At 41.8% G+C, this 23,776-nt stretch overlaps 1 protein-coding gene across 1 annotated transcript in view; it reads right to left on the reverse strand.

Annotated features, from left to right (window-relative positions):
- Positions 1-23,776, reverse strand: part of MAP3K9 (mitogen-activated protein kinase kinase kinase 9) — a 349,830-nt gene that overhangs the window by 258,000 nt on the left and 68,054 nt on the right. The window contains exon 2 of the mRNA XM_078659615.1: positions 14,462-14,875. Coding sequence (XP_078515741.1) covers positions 14,462-14,875 — 414 coding nt within the window. The remainder of the gene's footprint in view (positions 1-14,461; positions 14,876-23,776) is intronic.

Raw genomic sequence — 23,776 nt, forward strand, 5'->3', positions numbered from 1 at the left:
ATCAACAAGATACTTGAGAATGTGGAGGGGTTATACGCCACCCCCCAAAACTTTTTGATGGACCAAGCCTGTTTAGCCCTTACAAGAAATGTTGTTGGATTCGAGGGAACAGACTTTTTTCAAACCCACAGCACATCCATGGGGAGAACCTTCACCCCTACTGTGGCTGGGTTATACGTTTACAACCTGGAAAAGAAAAATATCCTACATGAAACAAATCCATACCAGGGAAACATCTCCACATGGAAGGAGTATTCTGATGACAATCTTGTGATATGGAGCCAACTCGTAATTAGGCCCTAGGTCCCTTGATGGGTAATTGTGAGGGCACTCCTATTTAAAAGGGAACCGGAGACCATGTGCCCTGGATATATATTTTTTTAACAAGGTTTACTATCACTTTTATTCACCAGGAGTGGAACTACAAGGAGCGCCCACCCCCACTACCGTGTGAAGCCCTACTTAATAGATGATATGTAGGTTTTAGTGATTCTTTATTTCTGATACACACCTCTGTGTGCATGCTGAACACTGTCTACAAATATATGATTTGCTTTTATGAACCATTTTGTGTCGGACTTTTTGGCAGGTAAACTCACGTTTCTACATGCCCCTGTCACACATGTCAACCAAAGTGTGCCTGAGCAGGAGACAATTCAATATCAAGGGGTCAGAATTACCCCCTAACTGATATACAATTGTGCACAAGAGTTGGTAACCAGTTAAGCAAGAACAGGCGCACATCAATAAAGGGAAAGTAACAAATGGAATGTTCATAGGTGGTGCTCCAAGAAGATCAGGGGTTGGTTACCACAACCCCAAGTATATCCCCACAGGTGGAATATCAATTAGAACAAAAAAACGTCCTTCCGAGCACTCTATTGTCAATAAACACTTTCAATGAAAAGAAGTATCTTCCTTCAGTTGCAGGTTCAGTAGGCACAGCTTCATAGTTTATTAATTCCAATAGTTGAAGGCAATTTGCAGTTCCAATGCCAAAGAAATAAATGTTCCAATCCACAAGCAATATACACAGCCAACACGTGTTTCGTCTAGCCAGTACAAGGCAATAGACTTCTTCAGGGCTCGTCTTGACGTACAATGTTCCGTCACATTGTAAGTTCACATCATAATATGTATCCAAGAGAAAACGTAACAAATAAACAGTCGTCGTCAATGTACCGATAGGTAAAATAATCCTCTGTGATCCACAGTCCAACTTCACAAAAAGTCCCTCCAGTTATCCTTGCAACACCATAATCAAAATATCCTCTTGGTCTTTCTTTGGGTGAATATTCCTAGTGTCAATAATGAGTGCCAGGTCAGTAAGTGTACAGATTGAGACGTAGGTGAGATGAAAAAAGACAATAGATTTCCTAATTAAGCTAAATTGAGTGCAGCTCTACAGTTATTTATGGTATTCTACAATGCAAGTGTTTCCAGATAACGCTAGTGGACTGTATAAGGCTGAAACCTTTTGGACATTAAAATGAGAGTATACATTTATCAGTTAAATTCATGTGAAAAAATACCCATTGCAGCTTCATTTATACAGAAAACACTAAATAAAAATGGATGAATACAGAAAAAATGAGCCAAAAATAAATATGGATAAATACAGACGTAAATGTCAAAGAAATAAATGCCATAAACCTGGGAGCCCTATTTATGATGCTTGTATAAACTAATACTCAGAGTTGGTAGTTACCAACTATATATCGTGGGGATACTATGGACATTCCCAGTCCTGATGAAAGCCTATTGACCCTTGGTGGCACTAGATACAGGCTGACACATGTCGACCAATTGATGTTACACATCTCACTGTTTTTACTCTCGCCGAAGGACCTTACTAGTAAACAATATCCTGAAGGCGATTTTTACTTGCACTTGTTATCTATCCCTTAGACAAAGAGCTCCGCTTACAAACTCTTGAGCCCACCCACTCACACTAGGTGCAGTTGGTGAGGATTCGATGAAGAAGCATGCCACTGATGGTACCTGTGGGCGAGGAACCTACTAATATATCCATAAGATAAGATACCAGGGATGCAACAATTTACCTGGGTGCAGATCCCACCATATTAAGATATATTGAGACCAGAGTACTGACCGCTTAGACCATAAGAGTTTATTTCTAGACAGGCTAACCCTCTGTTGGGTAATTACTGACTAAGTATAGTACACTACTCTCCATTCTCTATATGCTAAAATACTTTTTACTGGAAAACTCTCGTTTTAATGTAAGAAATGTATTAGGTTTACAGGGTTATACACAATTTTCATGTCTTTGCAAAGTCACAATGATATCACCCATTCATCTTGTTTCTCTCTGGGCATCACATACTGCAATAATCACTGATGTACCATGTAAAACCCCAAGTCGCAAAAATTAAGAAGTGCAGAAGCACACATTTTAATAATAAATGATTACATGTAAAGAGCATGGTGGGTGCCAGTTATCTTAAAGCCTGGCAATAATTCAATCATGAATTAACCCTTTGCCAGCACAACCAAATAAACAACTGCTATCAAAAGAAAAAAATCGTTTCACTACAAATATAGCCCGTATTTTACTATTTCTGTTTACATAGTAAATATACAAGATTAGATGATATTCTGGAGACTATCTGACTTTTACATAAATGTTGCAACCTGGTGACCCATTCAAATAACAAAGTTATTTCACCAGTAATTCATTATAAAACAATTGCTTCTAAAACTGAATTATTTTGGGTGTTCTACAGGAAGGCTTCTCAAGCCCTGAAACATCTATGGTAAGTGATGATTCCCATGTGTGTCCAGATACATCTGCTGTATCAAGTGACCAACAGGGGAAAATTAGCCAAAGCATGCAGGTAAACCATGATTTATAACAGCCTGTACTAAGGAAAAACAATTAACATTTTAAAGATTGGGAGTGCTTAAACAAAAAGGTTACCCCCTGCAATATAACCAGTTTTGGTCCCAGTTTGTTCTCAAAACTAATAAGCATTTGTCTAAACCCTTATGAAATAATTAGGTAATTGGAAAGTTAAATACTCCTATTCAGGGAGAAAACAGTATGGATCATATGATGTAAAGGGGCTTCCTGTTCCTTAGATAACATTAGTTAAAATAATGCCACCATGAATAAATCTAATATGGGGTTTAAACTGAACCCACATGTTGATGCAGTGATCGGTATCCCGTTTCTTCAGGGGTCAATCTCACTGCCCCTCCCCCCCCAATAGCTAGGGAAGATAACAGTAATCCTAATGGGAGTCCAGACCCCATACCTGATAATCCAACCACTACGTCATAATTTCAACAGGTCAAAGTTTTCTTTGATTTGTTAAAATGTCTCCTCCCTAGTCGACTTTTGAAAATAATTGAACATTATTGACATACAGTGCGCAGGATATGGCAGTTACACCAGATACATCAAACAATTGTCTATGGCCCTCATGAAGTATTCTAAGCAATCATTCTGATCTTCTGGGTCAATACATACCACCTTTAAATAGCAAAGGCCAAAAAATGTTATTAGATCTATTTTTTATCTGGTTAAGCCTAAATTAATGCCATCATATGCATAGGGGAAAATAATAAACTAAAAGTTCTTTATTGAGATAAATTGTAGTTAAATTAAATAAACGTTATCCCACTTTATACCTTAGTGGGCCCCCAAGATATTTTGGATAGTGCTAATAACTCGGAGTAGTAAGACATTTGGAAGGCTTGGAACAAACCTCCTCTAAAGATCCTAATAGTATCAAGCATGTAACCCTCTTTAACCCAAAAAGAAACGGGCGTATAACTTTATCTCAGAGGATATGGGTATTGAGGTAAAAACAGTGAGGAAGAAAATGTATCCCACTATGTTACATTATGCTGTGTATGATTATGAAACTAACAATAAAGATAGGAATATGGCTGCTTAGTGGAGCAGGGAAATCACTTTGAAAGTTGTGAACACTCATTTAGACCAGAGGATATGAACTTTAGGGTGAATCTGGATTTTAAACAGGACGATGTTAGATGGACAAAAAGTGGCAATCAAGGCTAATAGCATCACTATGCCTTGAGAGGGAGAGACAGGGCAATTCAATGTCTCCTTCAATAGAAAAAGTAAAGTCCACATTAACAGCAATGTTAATATTTGAACAGCCCTACTGAAGCAAACAAAAAACATGGAATGTGACCTAAAAATAATTTGTTGGAACATAGCCAGAGCCAAGCAACCCCAGGGTAGTCTTGATGCATTTTAGGACATTTTCTTGAGGGATTTCAAATTATATGCTTACAAGAGTGTTGCTAGCAGGAGCCACTTTCCATTCTTCACTTTACAATTATCTGTAAGAAACTCTAAAGGCCATCCTAGTGGTAGATTCAGTATTTTTGTGTCTACTGCACTGGGCATCGAAAAACACTCCCTACACTGTGGTCAAAACTCAATTCAGGCACTTGAATACAACTTTTATGGATAACCATTCCTTTAGCAAAAGCTCTTGGTGATACATGTATGCTTACCACCTAGTTTGGTTAGAAGCACTCCCATGTTGAAAGACAGTCTAAACTAAAAAGACGTATTACATAATGTGTGGGTGAACTGCTACTGGGAACCCGGTAACGTTAACAGTTTTAGTTTAACTCTCAAATTCTTCATGGTGTTGCATCAGAAGATTTTGAAGTACAGAATCGGCCTGAGCAAATATTCACATTCCATTTGCAAACTTGCTAAACTGGAAAAATAGCAAAAAATCCTATATGAAAATTGATTTATTTTATTAAATTATAGATTTGACAGACTTGCTCAGGCAATTACTAAAGATTAAATTGAGAAGTAGTGAACTACACATTAACTCAGAAAATGTATTTTCATACATGTCTTGGCTATCACGCTGTAGATCGTCCCAAAAGTATTATCTATAGCGTATCACACCAAGAGTTGCAATGACAATGGTAAGTATTGAAAATTACATGGTCATAGTGAGCTCCTGATGAATTAGCTGGGATGATGTTCTTCATCACAAAAGTGAGAACTTGTAGCTATATCACCGCATCCAGAAACAATTGGACTTATTAAGTTAAACTATCACAGCAAGGTAGAGGTATAAGCACCCTGTGGGGGACCTTTACATTTTCGTAAGTGAAACAGAAAGTAGTGAATACTTAAAGATGACTACTAGTTCACACATGAATGTACAATTATATTTGCCCAATTTTTTGAATGAACCCAAATACCACAAAGCAGTTGAATCTTTATTAAGAGAACCTAAAAATGCTTTTAAGAACTCCTACATTATGAAAATTAAAAACTTCTTGTAATAATAGGATCATAAATTAATCAATTAATCTTTGGGGTGGATCGACCCTGTAATTGATGCTTGGAAAATATTAAAACATCAATAAATGCTACAGAAGAGAATGTTTGTAAACTTATTGTCTTTTACAAACTTGAGAGCACCTTGTTATAATGGTTGACCTATCTTTTTAACCGAGAAGGACCCTAAAGGAAAAAAAGTTTGTTGCCTCCATATATCAATGTCATTAATTACAAGCTTATTCCACTTCGCTGGAATGGTTTCAATCTCTAGTCAATTCATAAAACCAAGAACCCAAACCAGACCCTGGCAGTTAATGGCAAACTGAACTCTTAAATGCTGATGGTAACGTGCTTGCCCAAATTTTATTAACAGCATGAGAAGGTTAGGCTCATGAAAGTAGCCTAGTTGCCAAAGCCCAAACTGGTTTCCAGGAAACAAAACTAAACTCTAGATACCTCTGTGGCCTGTATGGCCTTGAAGGCCAAAGGTACACATACAAATGATTTGCTTACAATGTGGACTACTTCACCACCTTTAACCATGTGGATCAGGGTCAGATGTGGTCAAAGTATCAGACTGGGGCATTTATTATGGACTGCTTAACTTGTGGATCCTGTTTAATTCTGTTACTTGGATCAGAGTTTAAATAAATAGTGATCTGGGTCTTTCTCCAAAGATTTTAAACCCAAAATTGCTAAAATAGGAGTGAATATTAGCTTCTTTGTTATTTTGTTCAGCAGGTCAAACCTTCCTCATGTCATAACTGAAGTAAAGAGTCACTTGTTCACATTAGGTCAATAATTAGGTGATTGACTGATGTGGATGACCTCAAAAGGTTTACAAGGATTGCTGAACTGGCTTGAACTCTATCCCCAGTGCAATAAACTATATCTCAATAAGCTAAAAAATAACACCAGCCTTTTCCCATCAGATAACTCAAGGTTTAAGTGGTCCAGCAACACAATTTATAAATTGACATTATAACTCAATGTTCTTAACTTGGAGTTATAATCGATAACAGACCATCTAGGAATCGCCAATTGCTTCTTTTAAAGGTCAGCGGATTTGCACATATTAGTACAGGAGTTCAAAGGTTGAATTATCACATTGGTAGCAGAGGGAAGGGTGATGTTATAAATGTTTACAAAGTTAAAGTAAATTGGACACTGTTTTATGGTGCAGCTCTTTTCCTGGAAAACATGTTTTTAAATTTGATCTTTTCAAGCTTTTCAAATACTCTTTGCCATACATTTATTCAGTTAGCAACACCACCCATGTGGTTAATATATATCACATCTCTCATTTTTAGAACACATTAACACATAAAACTCTAAACTGTAAGCAAAATAACCATATATGGGGATCAGGTCCTGTATCCATCAGACACATTCATCCTAAATGTGGTCCCATCAAGTGAGGTGGGGTGGGTTCCTTGTAGTTATTCATACTTTCAGTAATTGGTGTAAGCCATCTGTCGTTAAGGAGGCCTGTCCTAGTGCATATACAAGTTTGAATTTTCATGTGCATTACCTTACTAGGGCCTATTTACTCACTCATGTTTTTCACAAGTCTAACTCATTTTTATATTAGTAAGCGAATTTATCTCTTGTTTGAGTTCACAGCAGACACTTTTCTACTTTCGCCTCAATTATAATTTGTATAGTATCCAATGTGTTGTGTGCTGTGCCTTTACCCTTTTTGGGGTTGAATTTTGGTGGCTTTGTCTATAATGGCATTAGCCCATTTTTTAAGTTCTGTCAGCCACGTTTTCACAGCAGGGGCCTATAAGAACTTCCATGAAATGGCTACATGTGTTTTTGCAATGTCTATGAATTTATGTGTTTAGATTTCTTTCATAAACAGTATCTTGACAGCCTTGCAACTCAACTCACATGAAAATTATTCTTATTGAGGTAAGAAATGCCACAACCCAATAGCCAGTCTGAACTGGACTTTACCAGACTCTCTCTTTTAGGAGACTCACAACTGTAGTATTGCCTTGACAAGTTTTTCACTGTTGGACAAGTCACTCTTAGACATGAGTTGGTGTTGAAATATTGAAGGGTTTAGATACTTGTCCAACATCCATTTAATAACATTTCAGTGATTTCTTAGATACACGTTGAATTCACTCTCTTATTCTGAAATTTTTCAATATTGGGAGCTCTTTTTGCAGATAAGGTAAACTTAATAGATTCTGCAGCCTTGCAGAGGAGTGCCTCCCCCTATTTTGTGTTAATGTTGGGCGCTTTGTGCTCACATAGTTCAAATATTGTGAGTGATGTTTAATGAAGTGGGGAATAGTAATTTCAGCCCCATAACTATGATGCTGGTCGCACCAGCTTCGCTGTCCTGTTTGAGGTGGTCGGATCATCAAAGATCTCTTTGGAAGCAGTCATCCGACTGCTGGATTACGATGCATACATCGTTTACTCCAAACCGACCGCCGACTCCAATAGCTTTTCTCTGACCGAGATGGCGGTCTGAGACAAACTGCATCCACAGAGCTGTACAGGGATTAAGATGTGGGTTTCTGACAACCCGACCATGGTGGTCCGACCACCTGCCTTCAGTCCTCGGAAGTGAAGGATTTAGGGTGCATACTCACCCCAATCCACTTCTCTCCAGCAGTCTCTGCCATGGATCGTTTTCTCCAAGTCCCCTCTATACCTGGAAGCTGAACCCTGATGACAATGATCCTGTGGGTAGCGCGATTCAGGTAAGTCTTTCTACGGTATGTATCCCCCTTGACCTGACTATGCACATTCTGTCACAATGAAGCAATGAGGTACGGGCTGCACAAGGCATATCCACATATATGTTATGCATGTTTTCTTTGAGTTTTGTACACATTTGCAGCCACATATTAGGGTATATGAGCTCTGCAATAGCTGCGACCGCCATGGTAGCTGCGGTTGCATTGTAATACGGCGGCAATCGGAAAGATTTCACGAAGACCGCATTCGGTCAGACTGGCATCATAATGAGGCCCTAAATACCTGAAAATGTTTGTTAAGTCATTGCTAACCATGCTACATAGCCTCCCTTTAGTGGCTTTCACTAATAACTTGCTTTTGTATTTTACACTGAGAGTATTTTGATTTTTTATATTGTTTTCGATTTTTGGTTTTTATAGTAGGTGATAAATAATGTTACATAACAATAAATATATTTAATTACTTATTTATGGTCTGTGGTTTAAGGAAGGGTAGGCAGTGACAGTAACTGATGGCAAGGCCCTCAGAATTTCCAATTGATTAACTATGGAGGATTAATTTGCAGTTGTGTGATTTGTTTCAGGAATAAATGAAGTTCCAACGCCCCCAGTACACTGAAATGTAGTTCATGTTTATTGTCACCCAGAACATCATGTATGGGTAAGTTGTTCAGGTTTATGATCACCTAGAACATCGTACATATTGGAAAAGAGTTTGCAATGATGACAAGGCCAAATCCAGGCTTATGTTTTAATCATGGGTCCAGACGATGAGAGATTGGAAGGTAGTGGAAGGGTGTGAAAGGATGTTTGTGGTGGGGCAATTCTTTAAGGGATGGGGATCAAACAAGTATTAATGGTATTTAACATGGTTAGAACAGGGTACTGGGGGCAGAGCGATAGCAAATGCAGAAGGTCAGAATAACTGTCATGGGCAATTGCATGCGAATGTGGTGGGTAAAGAGGTACTTTGGGTGGGTAGAAACATGACTGATCTGGTGGGAGATAGCATAAGTCTGGAGGAGTAATTAGTAGGAGTTAGGAGCTGCATGATGAACAGGAGAGAGCTGAGCATGGTAGAGACTTGAGGGGACTTGCGGTGGGGAAAAAGGGGCACCAAAACTGTATCGAGGTTAGGTTGAAGAGGAGGTGAAGGAAAGAGGTTGAGAAGGAAAAGATAAAGATAGTCAGAGAAGAAGATGAAGTGGCAGTAGATGTGTGATATGAACAAGACGGGAATGGTTGCGAGTGTATGGAAAAAATATTGAGGGGGAAGAGGAAGGGAAGAGGATATAGAGGAATGTGACGTTAAGACAGGATTTGGAGGTAACAAGTTTAAGGAGTGTGAGTGGAGGAGTAATGACAGAGACAAGGCAGGGACGAATCCAGGTTTTGGGAGCATGTGATTGGATTAAAGGGATAAGATAGCTAGTATTAGTGGTGGAGATTTGCACATAAAGAGAGGATTAGGGGGATGGTGCTCAATATGGGTAATTAGATGTGCCTTTGGGCATATTTATGGACTAAAGAATAGAGATTTTCAAACAGCGATTTCATCCGAATCGCTATTTGGAAATCCCAATTTCGTACGTATGAAACTTTTTGTTTCATACTTGCTATTCCTAGTGGGTCTCAAATCAATTTACCTCATGAATATTAATGAGGTATAGCCCATTAGGAATCACACCCATCACAGGGAGGGTGGCCTGCTGTGTCTGTGATTGGTTTTTAATAAAGATTGTTTTTGTTGTTGAAATGCAACCGATTTCCTTAATTAAACACGAGATCCGTTTTAACAATAAAAAAATGTAACATTTTGTTTTCATTTTTTAAGAGCAGGCAGGGGTCTATGTGACCACTGACTGTTATTAAAAAAAATCTCAACATTCATAAAGGGAAAGGGGTCCCCTGGGGACCCCTTCCATTTTGGACATGCGTTACCGTCAACTTTGAGTTGGTGGTAAAGTGCAAATATTTTGCAACCGCATTTTGTTCACAAAACATTTGTACATGCCAATGCGATTCGGTATTTGGAAAAGACATACTAAACATGCCCCTTCCAAATACTGAATCACAAAACCTAAATTACCGAATAGTATTTGGGCTTTGTACATTCCAAAAAGCATTTTTTGGGTTGCAATGGGCTGATTCTGTGATTTGGCCTGTTGACGACTGGAAAAATGCTTCGGACATACGCCTCAATTGCTTTCTGTAAAACCAATGAGATACGGACCTGGCTACATTTTGCAGCAGGATGCGAAGTTTCAGACTGTATGGTCAGATTTGTAAGTTCTGTACGTATATATGTTTCTACGTATTTATCCATTCAGGTGTCACACGGAGGAGCAATTCTCAAATTAGTGCTGTGGGTTTGCAGACTAGTGATGTATTGCAAATTAGAAAACAACAAAAAAACGTCTTTCAAATTGGAAATATTATTTCCTTCAGTGTGTGAGTTCCATCTAGGACAGATTTAGTTCTGACAACATAGGTGTAAATGCTGTCCAGCTAGGTACAGCTCCAAATAGGATGTAAAATGTGATTTCAAAACAATCTGTGAGGTCAGCCCAGCAGTGGCATACGGTGGGTCCTGGGATGCTCTGCTCCGGAGAACAAGCAAACAACAATATTGTATATAGTCTAAGAAGGCAACCCCAAAGCAGTGTATGTGTTACTCAAGGACACACAACTCCTAAGAAATGCTCATACTTTTACTCAACAATCTACCCACCTGGGAGTAGTCTAGGTCGCAGTCAAGGAGACACAGCTTCTTGGAAATGCAGATACTTATATAAACACAACCTATAGGGGCCACCAAGGAGTGGCGGATATACCAACCAGAAAGGGGCAGCTCCCAAGGACAAGGTAGCAATTATATTCTAGGCAGCCAGGAAAGACATCGATGCTAGCTAGGGAGATGCAGCTCCAATGACATACAAGATACTATAGCCAATAATTACTTTTTGTAGGAATAGTAGAGGTGCCACCAAGGGAGATACAGTTCTCAAGTACTGCTAGTAGTTAGACCTAAAGATCAATCTAGGGGTCCATTTGGGATCTGTGCAGGTCCTACCTAAATATTATAAATACGTCTTTGACGTCTCCCCAAAATACGTCTTGTGGGGAGAGGAGTTGGCCTAACGGCTAGGGTGCTCGACCTCGGACCTGGGGAACTTGGTTTGAGTCTCGGTAACGACGCCAAAACCTCCTGTGATTCTGGGCAAATCACTTAATCTCCCCATGCCTAAAAAAAATTAATGTGTGTCCTCATGTAACGTAACTGGTGCTATGTAAAGCGCTCTGATACCTGATTCGGTTCGGGTCTAGTTCGGGCTATATAAAACTCTGCAAAAAAAAAAAAAGATCCAACCAGGAGTAGCACAGGGTGCACTCAGGTGGATGCAACTCCCGGGAATTGGGGTCTGCCCCCCCAGGCAGCAGCATGGGTGCTAACCAGAGTGACATATCCCAGAAAACAGGTAAGCAATTTTGTTCTAGACAGTCTATTGTGTCCAGCCAAAAGGTGTCTTATGGCTATAGGGCTTATGACAGAACTGTTCAGTAACATTTACTGTTAGGGAAAACCTGGGTGAAGACAGTATAGGATATTCTAGTGGTTTGGATTTTAGGAGTACTAGTATCAGAGATTGCAGCATACACAACCTATATTGGGCAGACTTCTTCTCCCTCCTACCCTTTTACCTTACTCCCCTACCCTTCTACACTCATTTTATCTCGTCTTCTATGCTCTTTAAATGTTTTTTGCAACAAATGTAACATGTAACTGATGTAACTTTGTAACATTCTGGAACCTCATGTAAAGTGCTCTGATACCTCCGGGTCTAGCCAGTGCTATGGGGAGACAGGTCGGAGATTCACTCCTTGGACGTCTTTAGGCAGACTTCCTTTCGTCTCTCCTGTTGTCTCTTCCCGCATCCTCCCTCTATTTATGTCTCTCCTTCTCTCCTCTCTCAATGTATTGAGACTGAACTATTTTGTATGATGCCTGATGGAGCTACCTGGTTTAGCTATAGGGGAGATGGGCAGTCGACTCCCTCCTTGGTCGTCATCTACCCAGTCGGTCTTTAGACAGACTTCCTTTCGTCTCTCCTAGTTGTCTCTTCCCTTATCCTCCCTTTCTCACCTCCCCTGCCCCCTCCACTACTTTTCTCTCTCCTTTCCCTCCTCTCCCAATGTATTGCCTATTTTTTTGATGTATCGTATAATTGTTGATCTTTTTCTGATACATTGTTGATTCTCATGTAAAGCGCTCTGATACCTTCGGGTCTAGCCAGCGCTATATAAAACTTTTTAAATAAAATAAAATAAATAATAAAATATGGCATAGAGATGTGAAGGCAACCGAGTTTATTTGCAGCTGAAAAGCATATGGCACATATTATAGGACAGAGTGGGACTACCCAGTTGAGTTTGTACAGGCAAAATTAAGGGTTTTAGTTGTTTATAGATCTGTGGGGCAATGGCCTCTGGTCCTTTAACCAACCATCAGGATCTGAGAGGAAGAAATAGACAGTGGGATGGTTTCATTTGTGTTACTGAGGTCTTTGATAGATCCAAGGAGTTGTATATTACTTTGATGATTGATAAAACAGGGGCATGGAGATTGGAAAGGCTTCATTTTACCTAGTGATGTTAGCTGGAATCATGCTGTTTGCTCTTTTTTTCAATATGGCCACAGAGAGAAGCTGTATATGTTCATACTATTGAGCTGTTCCTTGATGGGGGACTCAAAGGATCTTTCGTTGATGAGGATGTACTCAGTCTTTGTGTATCAAGGTATAAAGTTTTCAAATGAATTCTAGCTATAAATTCACCTTCTACTTATAAGGTGCAAAATATCTTGCAAAGAAGTCTTTGCCAATCTATCTGGTGTATACAAGTCATATAAATGCAGGACTAGGCATAAAGTCCCATCCTTTACTTGTCTCCAACATAGGGGCTCATTACGATGTCAGTCGGAGTTCCCTACGGCTGCCATTAGGCTTACCGCATATGGTGAGGTCTCAAACTTCCGTTTTACAATGAGAGCTTTTTCGTACTGCCGCAAAAGCTCCCATTGAAAAATTGAAGTTTTTCCACATCCCTGTACTGTGTGGCAGGCATCTTACGGTGCCTGCCACGCGGGCAGGGATGTGAAGAGGGGCACGTATGGTGTCCACCAAGGCCTCAACTGTAAGGCCAGGGAGAAGGAAGCCCTGTTAGGGGCTTCCAAAGTCGCTCTCTGACAGCCTTTCCATGTCGGGAAGGCCAACATTAGAAGGCTGTCGGAAATTGACATCATAATCTCGACGGTGGAAACACCGTCCGTTAGGGATTATGTGCAGCTTCCGACTAGCCGGCGGGCTCCTTGAGCCTGTCGGAACCCAGTTGGTTTGACTAGCAGGTTTACACTCAGACCATCGACATTATAATTTGGCGGTCGGAATATAAACCTAAGATGTCGGTAAGTAAGCCTCTAACGATCAGTCAGAAGCTTACCAACTGACATCATAATAGGGCCCAAAGTAACTGTTTCCATTCTGCCTTTCATGAGAAAGGACTATACATCTTTTAATTCGACACAGATCTGTTTATTTTCTTCCTCCCTGGAGGATAGTCCATTTATAATAATTTGAACTTTATACAATAACCATGAGATTTTGCCTGCAGCACTCGTTAGTCTTAGGTTATTCCTTGTCAAATGTGAGGAAAAAAGCTCAGATTTCAGATGCTTTAGCACTGTACATATCCAGTGAGCATTTTATGCTTGTTAAATGCCTATCTCACAGAGTTTAGCCCATGAATAAGAGTTCTGAGAAGGTTATGCGTGTATGTTTCTACTACCATTAGGATGTTATCCTGTGTGCACCTTTCACTGCTAATAATCCACTAATTTTGGACTCTGATGAGGTATTCGCAAAAAGAGAAGAGCCTGTGGTCAGCTTGGGGAGGTATACGGTATGGACCAGGAAGTCATTTCCTGCTGCATCTTCTCAGATTATAAAAAAATGATGCTCTTAACTACCACCTGTGTTGTTTCTGTTTTGCTTGTGGGAGCCCCACAAACAGCTCCATAATGTCTTGCACAGTCCCTACTCTAGCCAATCTTTTCATCCACAAATTCAGGTCACGGCCACCATCAATACTACATAAGGTTATTGAAGCTCCTGTGTACCATGAATGCTACTGCTTTCTAGCTGTTGAAAATTGAGCTGGGATTTCCACACATACATCACTATCTTCCCATTACATGAGGATCAGAAAAGGACAGTGCATAATGGTAGATGAGGAGTGCATTGTCATGGGTACCAAATAAAAAAGGTGCAAGGACGATGGCAATTTTACAAATATCTGTAGGGTACTCTGCTTTCTGAGACACATGGCATTGAAGCAGTGAAAGAAACCTCATCTTTCCACAGCATATTACATTACTTACTGTTGCTTGACTTGAGATCCCGGTGGATGATGGGAACTATTGCTTCCTCGTGTAGATAATGCATCCCACTGGCAATCTGCACAGCCCAGTTCACCAGCACATCCGGAGGTATCCGCTTCCCCGACAGCACCCTGTTTAGTGACCCTCCTCGGGCAAACTCCATGATTAAGCAGAGATTGGGTTCCTTGAGGCACACCCCCCTCAACGCGATGATATTGGGGTGCTGCAACATTGCAAAGAGCTTCGCCTCCTGTCGGACATTCTCAATGGTCTGGCTAATGTCTTCATCCGGGTCCTGCCTGGCTGCCTTCACCGCAACCTCTGCGCCTCTCCAAACGGCACGGTAGACTTTCCCAAATCCTCCAATGCCAATGATCTCCTCCAGAGCCAGCTCTGTGAAGTCTATCTCTAACACTAGGAAGACACAGAGAAAGGAATAATGAAGTTAAAAAGACATTCATTTGAAACTGCAGGTAGCTCAAACACATTATGATACACTTTACAGTGGATGCCTCCTTGATTCACTGCATTAATGGCAGAATATCATAGCAGACTGTCAGTGTTTTCCCTGGGACAGTTTCTGATTACATGTGCAAGCTACAGGAAAATTAGTCTATTTATACTACATTTTGTCATTAGAGCTGCTAGTATTAGATTAGTTCTGCCTCATGAAATGCAAGCTGAAATGCACAACTGCTGTAAAATAATACAGTAGTTATCATAATGGCCAAGAATAAAAAGTAGAACACCACAATCAATGGAGAACTCCTATATGAAGATAAAAAGAGCAATAGCATACCACTCTCACCAGGCCACACGAGGATCTGCCCTCCTCCAAGAGCCTGTTATTATACAGTCAGATGTCTCTTTGCCAGAAATCATCCTTTGTGTTTCCATGAACAACATATGCCATGTTTTATTGACTTATTTCACGTAAGCCAACTCACTCAACTTCTGCCTGCCTAGACATTGACCCCCATCAACTGGTAAGAAGAGTTGAGCACTATCTCAATGACCCTAAAGTTACTGTACCGGCTTTACACTAACATCAAAAGCACCCGCCTACTGATTCAGCTTCAATACACCCATGACAAACCTAGAAAATAGCTCATCAACAAAATACAAAACCAGAACCCTAGTTGCTCCCTCTGCTGATCTAACCTAAACATTCTCCGAATCCCCCAAAAATGCAGCAGCTCTAAAGGAAGCAGATGATGTGCAGTGTCTGGACCCCAGGCTATGCAGGGCTCGACAAATGTACTAGATCGCTTGCAAATGCGAGTATATTTCTTCAAGGGCGAGCCAGTTTTCAGGCCTACTTGACTCGCCTGGCGAGTGATATCTGCCTTTTCAGTGCCAGGTGATAATTTGTGGGTCAAGTTCAATTGAGGTTAGGTCGAGTAGAAAAGTGTACTTACTTGGGTCAATGTCCGCGGACTCGATAATTCTCGCTTAGGTGCCTACGCTAACCATGGGTCCCACTCTGCAACTCTGGGCAATAGCTTGCTTAATCTCCACAACGGCCCCAGCAACGCCGGGGATGCCTGGCTTCACCTTGGGGTGCCCTCTCACAGGGAAAGCCAGGACGGGTTCCCCAGCGGTATACAGCGCCAGGACACCACGTAACGAGGTAACAGTGCGCTTTACAAGTATACATACATTACATTACATTACATTACATTACATTACCAGGAACACCCTTACCCTTTACCTCTCTATTGTTGGTTCCTGTTTTCTCCCTTTGTGACAGTTTTTCCATCTTTTTTGCCTCCTTCTTTCCCATTTGTATGTTTCCTCTCTTTTGTTCTCGGTCAATAGCTATGAGGAAAAATAAGTGCTGATCCCCAAATATTAGGGGCGGTGGCCCCAACTGGCAACCAAATTAAGCATTGGGTACACCATGGAAAACTCCAAGCAGGGCAAACTTCAAGAGCAGTAGAAAGACTACTGAGCTTATCTCATGCTTGATGTTACATCATTGACAATCTTTTTCCCCAAACCCTTAAATCCTTCCTGACTTTTTAAGTAGAGGACATCAACATCTGGGAATATTCTGTAGGACACAATTAACCAAAGGCTTCCTGCAATACTTCATGTTCCGCTCTTGGTGATGTGAAGCGGTGTCCCTGAGCATTATAGAAGGCATTGGCATATTTCATATTACGTATTCCATGGGTGCCTTGATGGGCACCATGATGTCATAGTTGAACTACCGGTATACAGCCTTTACAACGAAACTTTTACAACGACATACCATTACAACGCAACTTTTACAACGCAAACTATTACAACGCATTGCTCTGGGGGGCGCTATAGGATAGGGAATAGGTTCATTTACTATCCAATAACCTTCCCTACTATCCACGGGGACTGGAGTTGGAATAGTACATTAAACTATTCACTATCCAGCGCCTAAAAGCATTATGCGTTGTAAAAGTATGCGTTGTAAAAACTGCGTTGTAAAAGCATGCGTTGTAACGTCATACATCCTGAACTACCACGCAACACATGCTTTCTTCTGATGCACAAAACCTGAGATGCCTTCAATTCACAAGAACAACCTTGGTTATGCCAGTGCATCTCATCACTGCATGAAGAAGACGCGGGTAAATATAGAAACAATCAAACAGCCCTTGTGTCCTTAGTAAGGACAATAGGTCAGAATCCACCAGGACATAGTTTACTGTGAGGAATTCAGAAAGCACGAAGGCAAAGGGCACCATCAGCCTTGCTTGGAGAGCTAGTCCCTGTATTATTGCTTCCTTGTAGAGATGTGGCTATGCATCAGATACTGTGGTTTTCTATGTAACATCTGAATTATGCCCAGAGATGAGGGGTCTATGAATAAATTCCCACAGCTAATTGCGTTGTAGGGGAATGGCATGACATGCTAAAGACAGAACCAGGAGGGAGACAGAATTCCAATTCACCCAAGTATGTGCAAATAGAGTGCAATGATGCAGACATACTCAGGCTCTCCGTGCCGCTTGTATGAACATCATGGGTCACTCTCTAGCTAGGTTCATGCTCTGCATACACCCATATAATAATCCATACATATAAGGCATCAACACCCTGGATTCAAAAGTCAACATGGCTGCTCCCACCAATGAATGCATTCCTCTTTGCCCCTCATCATAAAACTAAAATCTAAAATCTTTATGATTGGCTATAGTCATCTGACCAGGTAAGCCCCAAGTTCTAAAGCAGATCTACTGAGCACCTCACAGCTGTTGGATGCTGGCCTATCCACCCCAACACTCTGCAGAGAGCAGTAAGCAGCATACGTCAGCAATGCCAATAGTTCATTCGTTGTCATATGGCATGCAGGTGCAGCAAATACTACAGGTACATTCAGCATGCATTAATATATAATTTGAGACATTGCATGTACATATGCACACACGTGAAATAAGCTGATGGACCATATGCAATCAGACAATATTACAGGCATACAGGCACACACAAAAAACGTTAGAAAATGATCATGTACTTTTTGGTGAGCACTTTAGAAATAAATAAAAGGAAATAAAGTGAACTAAATAAAACACATATTATGTCTCATACGCCGCTGTAATACAGTGCCACTAGATGGAAATTCCTTGCAGAATTACCCTTTTTGAAAGTGGATAAATTCAGAAAAACACAAATACAGGTTAGTCCAGGACCCATGCATTTTACAAACCTCTTATATCACACAATATAAAATGAACTCCTCATTTCAGTTCCTCACAGATTTTTGAATTCCTAAGTGACAAGATATCTCACGAGGTGAATGTACCTGCTACTGAACCATCTGTGTGTTTTGTTCATCAGATATTTGATCTTCAGAAGGCATTATGGGATAAAGCATTTCCTGCCTTACACTATAAGAATATTGCAAATTACCTTGGAGTTCTGGGACAATAGAGAGGGATAAGACTGAAAGACTAGTTCCTTTATAAGGTTATGGAACTCTGAAGAGATTTGCAATATCCTTATAATCTATGCAGAGGTAATTTATTCTTTATAATACATGGTCAGACCATCACTCTTCTCACAAACCACTTAAGTCCTTGATATATTGTTTTTTCAATATGAAAGAGAAAGGATGTGTGCAGACATGAAGAATAAAAGTAGAACCTTTAGTGCAAAATTAGGCACACCAAAAAGCAATTAGATATTTGTTGCAAAAAGATATAATGAATAGGAGTCAGATTTTTAAAAACGCGCAGCTCAGATCATGTAGAAACATGCAGAGATTCCGGCTTTCCTATAATTACCTAAAGTGTGCAAAAAATAAACATGTTGCCATAGAGTGTCGGCTTTCTGCTGATTGCTGTTCATCTAGAAAAATAGAGCAGAAAATGGGAAAACCAGGTTTTGTTTTAACAGTTCAAATTGCAGCTTTACTTATGCTCCTCCTGTTTTCTTTCACCTTGGGTGCTGGCTCTGACAGCAGGAATTATGACATTACATTAATGCTGAACTGTAATAATTTATAATTGCATTACAGGCAACTAAAGATGTTACAAGTCGCCTATAATAATAAAATTATAGACCTGCTTTTATACAGGGAATGCAGGCTCCCATGTACTATATATAGCATTAAAGATGGGTAACAGTGAATAACAGAGAGGTTTTTCCCTGAGGTGCTCTGAGTAATAGCAAATAGACAGCGAGAGCAACAGCATGTTGCCAAGGCTTACTGATGAAAATGTGGCCATTTTTCATGATCAAGCTTGGGAAAGTTCTGAGATCAGTTTAATTTGTGGTTGGGAGGAAAAGCAAGCTTCAACAGGCAGAACATACTCCTCACACCCCATCCTTAACCTGTACCATAGCGCATTAAGATTCTGAGCCCAATTTAGGGCACTCGCGGCTCAAGAATTCCTAGGAAGTCTAACATTTATGTGCTCATGGCTACTTGCTGTCTCCCTCGCTTTAGCTCTATCATATGAAAGACTCTAAGTTACTTCAAGTGTTGTAATACTCGGAATTCTTGTAATAAGAAAGGAGATATGCCCCCAACCTGCTCCTCTCTTTGCTCAGTCAACATGGAGAGCTTCTCCATGCCGCAGAGGTCCCACATGCAAAAGAGCCAGCATCGGTGGGTAAGTTTAGTTTAAAGAAACTCTACCCTTGCATGATCGTTGTGAAGGCCTCATCTGGAAAAAACAATCCAGAGGCAACATGTTTGGAATCCTTCTCTCTTTAGGAAGCATGTATATGCTGCTGGAACGAAGACAAGGCTTGATGAAATCAAAATAATGAAATATGAAAGCCTAAAGTTTGCTGTTATCACCCTAGTGCATGCTGAGATTGATTCGCCCTGTTTTGCAGAAACACCATTATAAATAAAATGTGATGCTATTTCTCGCACTGTTCATTCAAAGATATCAGCAAACACAAGGAGATGATGGACGGAGCGATGAAACTTTTCAGACACTCACCCACAGTTACAGATCTGGGTTGAATCCGTCATCTTTCTTTAGCTCACTTCCCCACCCCAGTTCAGACAAGGCCATATGCAAATCAGTCTTGACCCTGTGCCTCATGGGAACAGTCCAGCCCGAACTGCCAAGCCTGGCCTTACCTGGACCGGAAACAAGCATCCTGGGACCGGTTTCAGGCTAAGAGCCCTCATCAGCCAGGCTAGCTTGAATCCAGTGGCAAAGTGAGCAAGGGACCCACGTCTGGGCATACCCTGCTATCTTAGGGCAAACACAGCAAACTGTGGCTAATTAGCGACAAAGGGCACCATTAGTTACTATTCTAGACTGTTTTGTCGTTCCCTATAATGACAGTTCCTTTTTCAGATCCAATTAAGTAGCTCTCTGCCCGATAATCCGTCATGCCACACTGCAATCCCAGCTGCATTTGCATATGCAACATGGGACTTTGTTCCATAGATAATCAAATGTAGAGGTGCAACTGGCCAAGCTTCCAGATAGTAACACTTGGAAATAGTGCCAAATCGCAAGGAGCTTGTGGAACCACACTCAATTGCTTGAGTTGAATAGGGGCTGTCAGGGCCTGTGAGACTAGCTCACCCAGTCATACAAGTGACCGTTTCAAGATGGCGGCCTATATTTGGCTCTCATGTGGATGGAGTGCCTGAAGGGCGCACATGCTCTGCGAAGACCATGTGAGGGAAATCCAGTCAGTGCAGTGGAAAAAAAATACTCCGTTTTTTTGTGGAGACCTGGAACGCAGGGATAGTGTAGGGAGAGGATGAATCGAATGGTGGCTAGATCTGAGAGATCATGTCCAGGTAACTTGTATTGTCCGCGATTCCTATTACCTGGGGAATTATAGTGCTTAAGCGGTGGTACTATTAACGTCCTCTGTGGAGGACACCCCGGTGCGAAGCCTGCTCGGTGCAGTCCCTTCATCCTGGCTACAGAAGACGATTCATAATGGCTCAAGAGTGGCGCCAAATAACTTAAAATGGCGGCCGCGGCCTTCCCATGATGCTGCTGGCGTCCAACCTGGGCTATGGGAAGAACACAGCGTTTTAAAGGCGCGGGGAGTCAGCGCGCAGCAGACTGACACATCCGTGATAAACATCTTAAAAGTGTTATTTTGCAGCTGGCCGTCTCTGGAACACCCACCAGTGTGACTACAGACTACTTTTTTTCTGGGTAAAGTAGATATGTCTCCAAATGGGACCGCGTTCCTGAACGGCAGTAACGCACGACTGCTGAAATAAAGAGAATGCTAACACACATTTCTAGTACACACGAGACTGTTGGCGAAGACGGACCCACCCACGCCGAAGGAAGCGGGCACTGAGCGAGGCCGCGCAGAAAGGAAGCAGAGCTTCGAGCATCCCTGTCCCTCCCACCGGTGGTTAAAGCACATCGCCGGATACAATGATGCCGCCGTGTCCTAGGCTGGGAGCACAGCATGTACCAAGTGACTCTGACGACCGTGCAGGCAGCGCCACAGCCGAAGAGCTGCTGGCAAACACAGGCCCACTCTGAACCAGCGCCCAGCTGGAGTGCTGAAGGGACAGCGCCCGGGAACCTCGGGCCCGGATGCTCTGGAGGACATGTCGGGCTGGAGGGGAAAATAAACCTTCACAGACAAGCAGAAAAAAAAGAAAAATGTGAGCATCGTAATTCGTGAGCCAAATCAATGCCCATTCTCAGCAACAGCAGGTGTGTGCAGAGTCTCAGAGGCATGCAGTGCCAAGGGGGAAGAAAGGATTAGCAATATGAAATACGCGTTAATATATTCAGTACTGCACCAAAACAAGTCTTGGCGGCTCCTACTCAAGTCTCAGAAAAGGGTTGCATTTCTGATGAGAAATAACCCTTTTGCGTTTCTTGATTAGCTTTCCCTTCAGCCAGTCACCTACAGAAGTGATGAAGGAGCATATGGGACAACTTTGAGTGCACTGGCCAGATTCATTAAAATCATTAACAATCTGCCCATGAGGGCTCAATTTCCACTTAGACTCTGGAATGGAATTCCCCATTTATTCCCTATTAAGATCTCAAGTGAACAGTATAGAAAATCCTTACCTTTATTGCGGACTGCATGTTTACGGTGACTTGTACACCCTAAACCTAGCAACAAAGCAACAGAGCCCTGTACATTGGAGAGGGTGATGCAGCTGGGTGGAGGAAGGCAAAGACGCGCACAGGTAAGACTGGGGGACCCCATCGAACAGTGGGAGGTATGAGGTGAAGGGGGTGAAGGGGATGAGCGGTCAAGCTGGGGGTGAGCAGCCAGAGGGAGGGTGAGGTAGGGGTGGAACAAGCCAGGGAACTGTTGACGGGGCCAAGGGTGAGCCAGCTGAGAACAGCCCTCTTCCAGGTGGATATGCTAGCCAAGAAGTTACTAATGACTTGGGGCCTCATATGGAGGTTGGCAGATTCAGGCATCTGACAAAAAATGGCAAACGCCCCGTTCGCCGTCTTCGTGTTTAACCCGCCCATTTAGATTTGGGAGAACCACAGGATTCCACTGGGGAGCATCCACTGATTTCACCAATATAACCTGAGGGCACACCCGTTACAATACTTCCAGGTCGAACCATTGGCCTTTCCTGCCAATTTTCACAATACATGGCCTAAGAACCTTGCGAGGAAAAAGTTCAATGGACCCCATGTCCAGGGCAACAAGCGTTTGCAAAGCAAATTGGTGTCGTCTATGCAACATCTATTGGCGTTGTCATTTTTTTTAAAGATGTTGCACAGCAGCAGTAAAAACAAAGCGCTATGGCGCAGCCAGCACGGACTGCGCGATAACGTGCTTTGTTCTGATTTACTTCATGCCATGTTGTACAGAAGCCTGCACTGATGTGCAGCATCTTTAATAGAACATTAACACAGCTAAATAGCTCTCCACGAGCAATTTGGCTTTGTTAATGTGTTTTAAAGATGGATTAAAGTAGATAAAAACAAAGCACTATGGCATAGCCAGCGCTGGCTGTCATCGCTTTTTGTTCTGAGTTGGGGCGAGGGCATTAAAATTAAAGGACACGAGAAGGTGTGAGGAGGATGGCAACAAGATGGGGGTGGAAGGGACAGGGCAAACACAGGGATGGACGAGGGGGTGGGAGGGATGGAGATGGGGTAGATCGGGCCTGCAAGCACATGCACACTTAAGGAGTACCCGATAAAAAAAAAGTGCCTCTACAAGCGGCGGCCAGTGGAAGGACACTGGCGGTAGACACAGGAAACAGTACTTGGTTCAAGCTCCACGGACAAAATTGACGACGGAAGAACTGAAGAGAAAATGGAAGCAGTAGGAGGTCCTGGCCAATGAGAAGCAGGAAATGGACCGACGTGGGAGCCAACAAATGGTAAGTAACTGTAAAGTACAGAGCTGGGCCTAAGCTCAGTGTTTGTTTTTTATTTACAATAGCTTTAGCTGAAAGCGTATGTGCACTGTAGGCGAAACCTAAAAAACTGCCTGTGCGTGGGGGGTCACCTTTTTTTAAACCAACCAATCCATGGTTTACAAGTTTCTGTAAAGTAAAAAAAGTCTTCTGAGCAGGACCAAAAACCAAGGATCCCCCGCCCTGTCATTCTGCTCTGACTGCAATGCATCCACCACACCGGCAGATGCACTGTAGGTATTTTGTAACCCCCACCGAGAAATCGCAAAATAAGCCAGGCAATCTGCTAGGTCCTAGATGAAGCCCTTTACCTTCAATTTCCAGGACAAGGACACACTAAATTACAGGACAGAGATTTATGAATTAAGTAGGGCGGCAGGATTTCTGCTTAAGCTTCAGTGGGTCTGAGGGGAGCTCCTCTTCATAAATTGTGGTTTTCCTATAGACTTCCCCTGAAATGCATCATAACGAAATGTCCAGTAGAG

Source organism: Lissotriton helveticus, chromosome 9, assembly GCF_964261635.1.
Source record: "Lissotriton helveticus chromosome 9, aLisHel1.1, whole genome shotgun sequence".
NCBI lineage: Eukaryota > Metazoa > Chordata > Amphibia > Caudata > Salamandridae > Lissotriton > Lissotriton helveticus.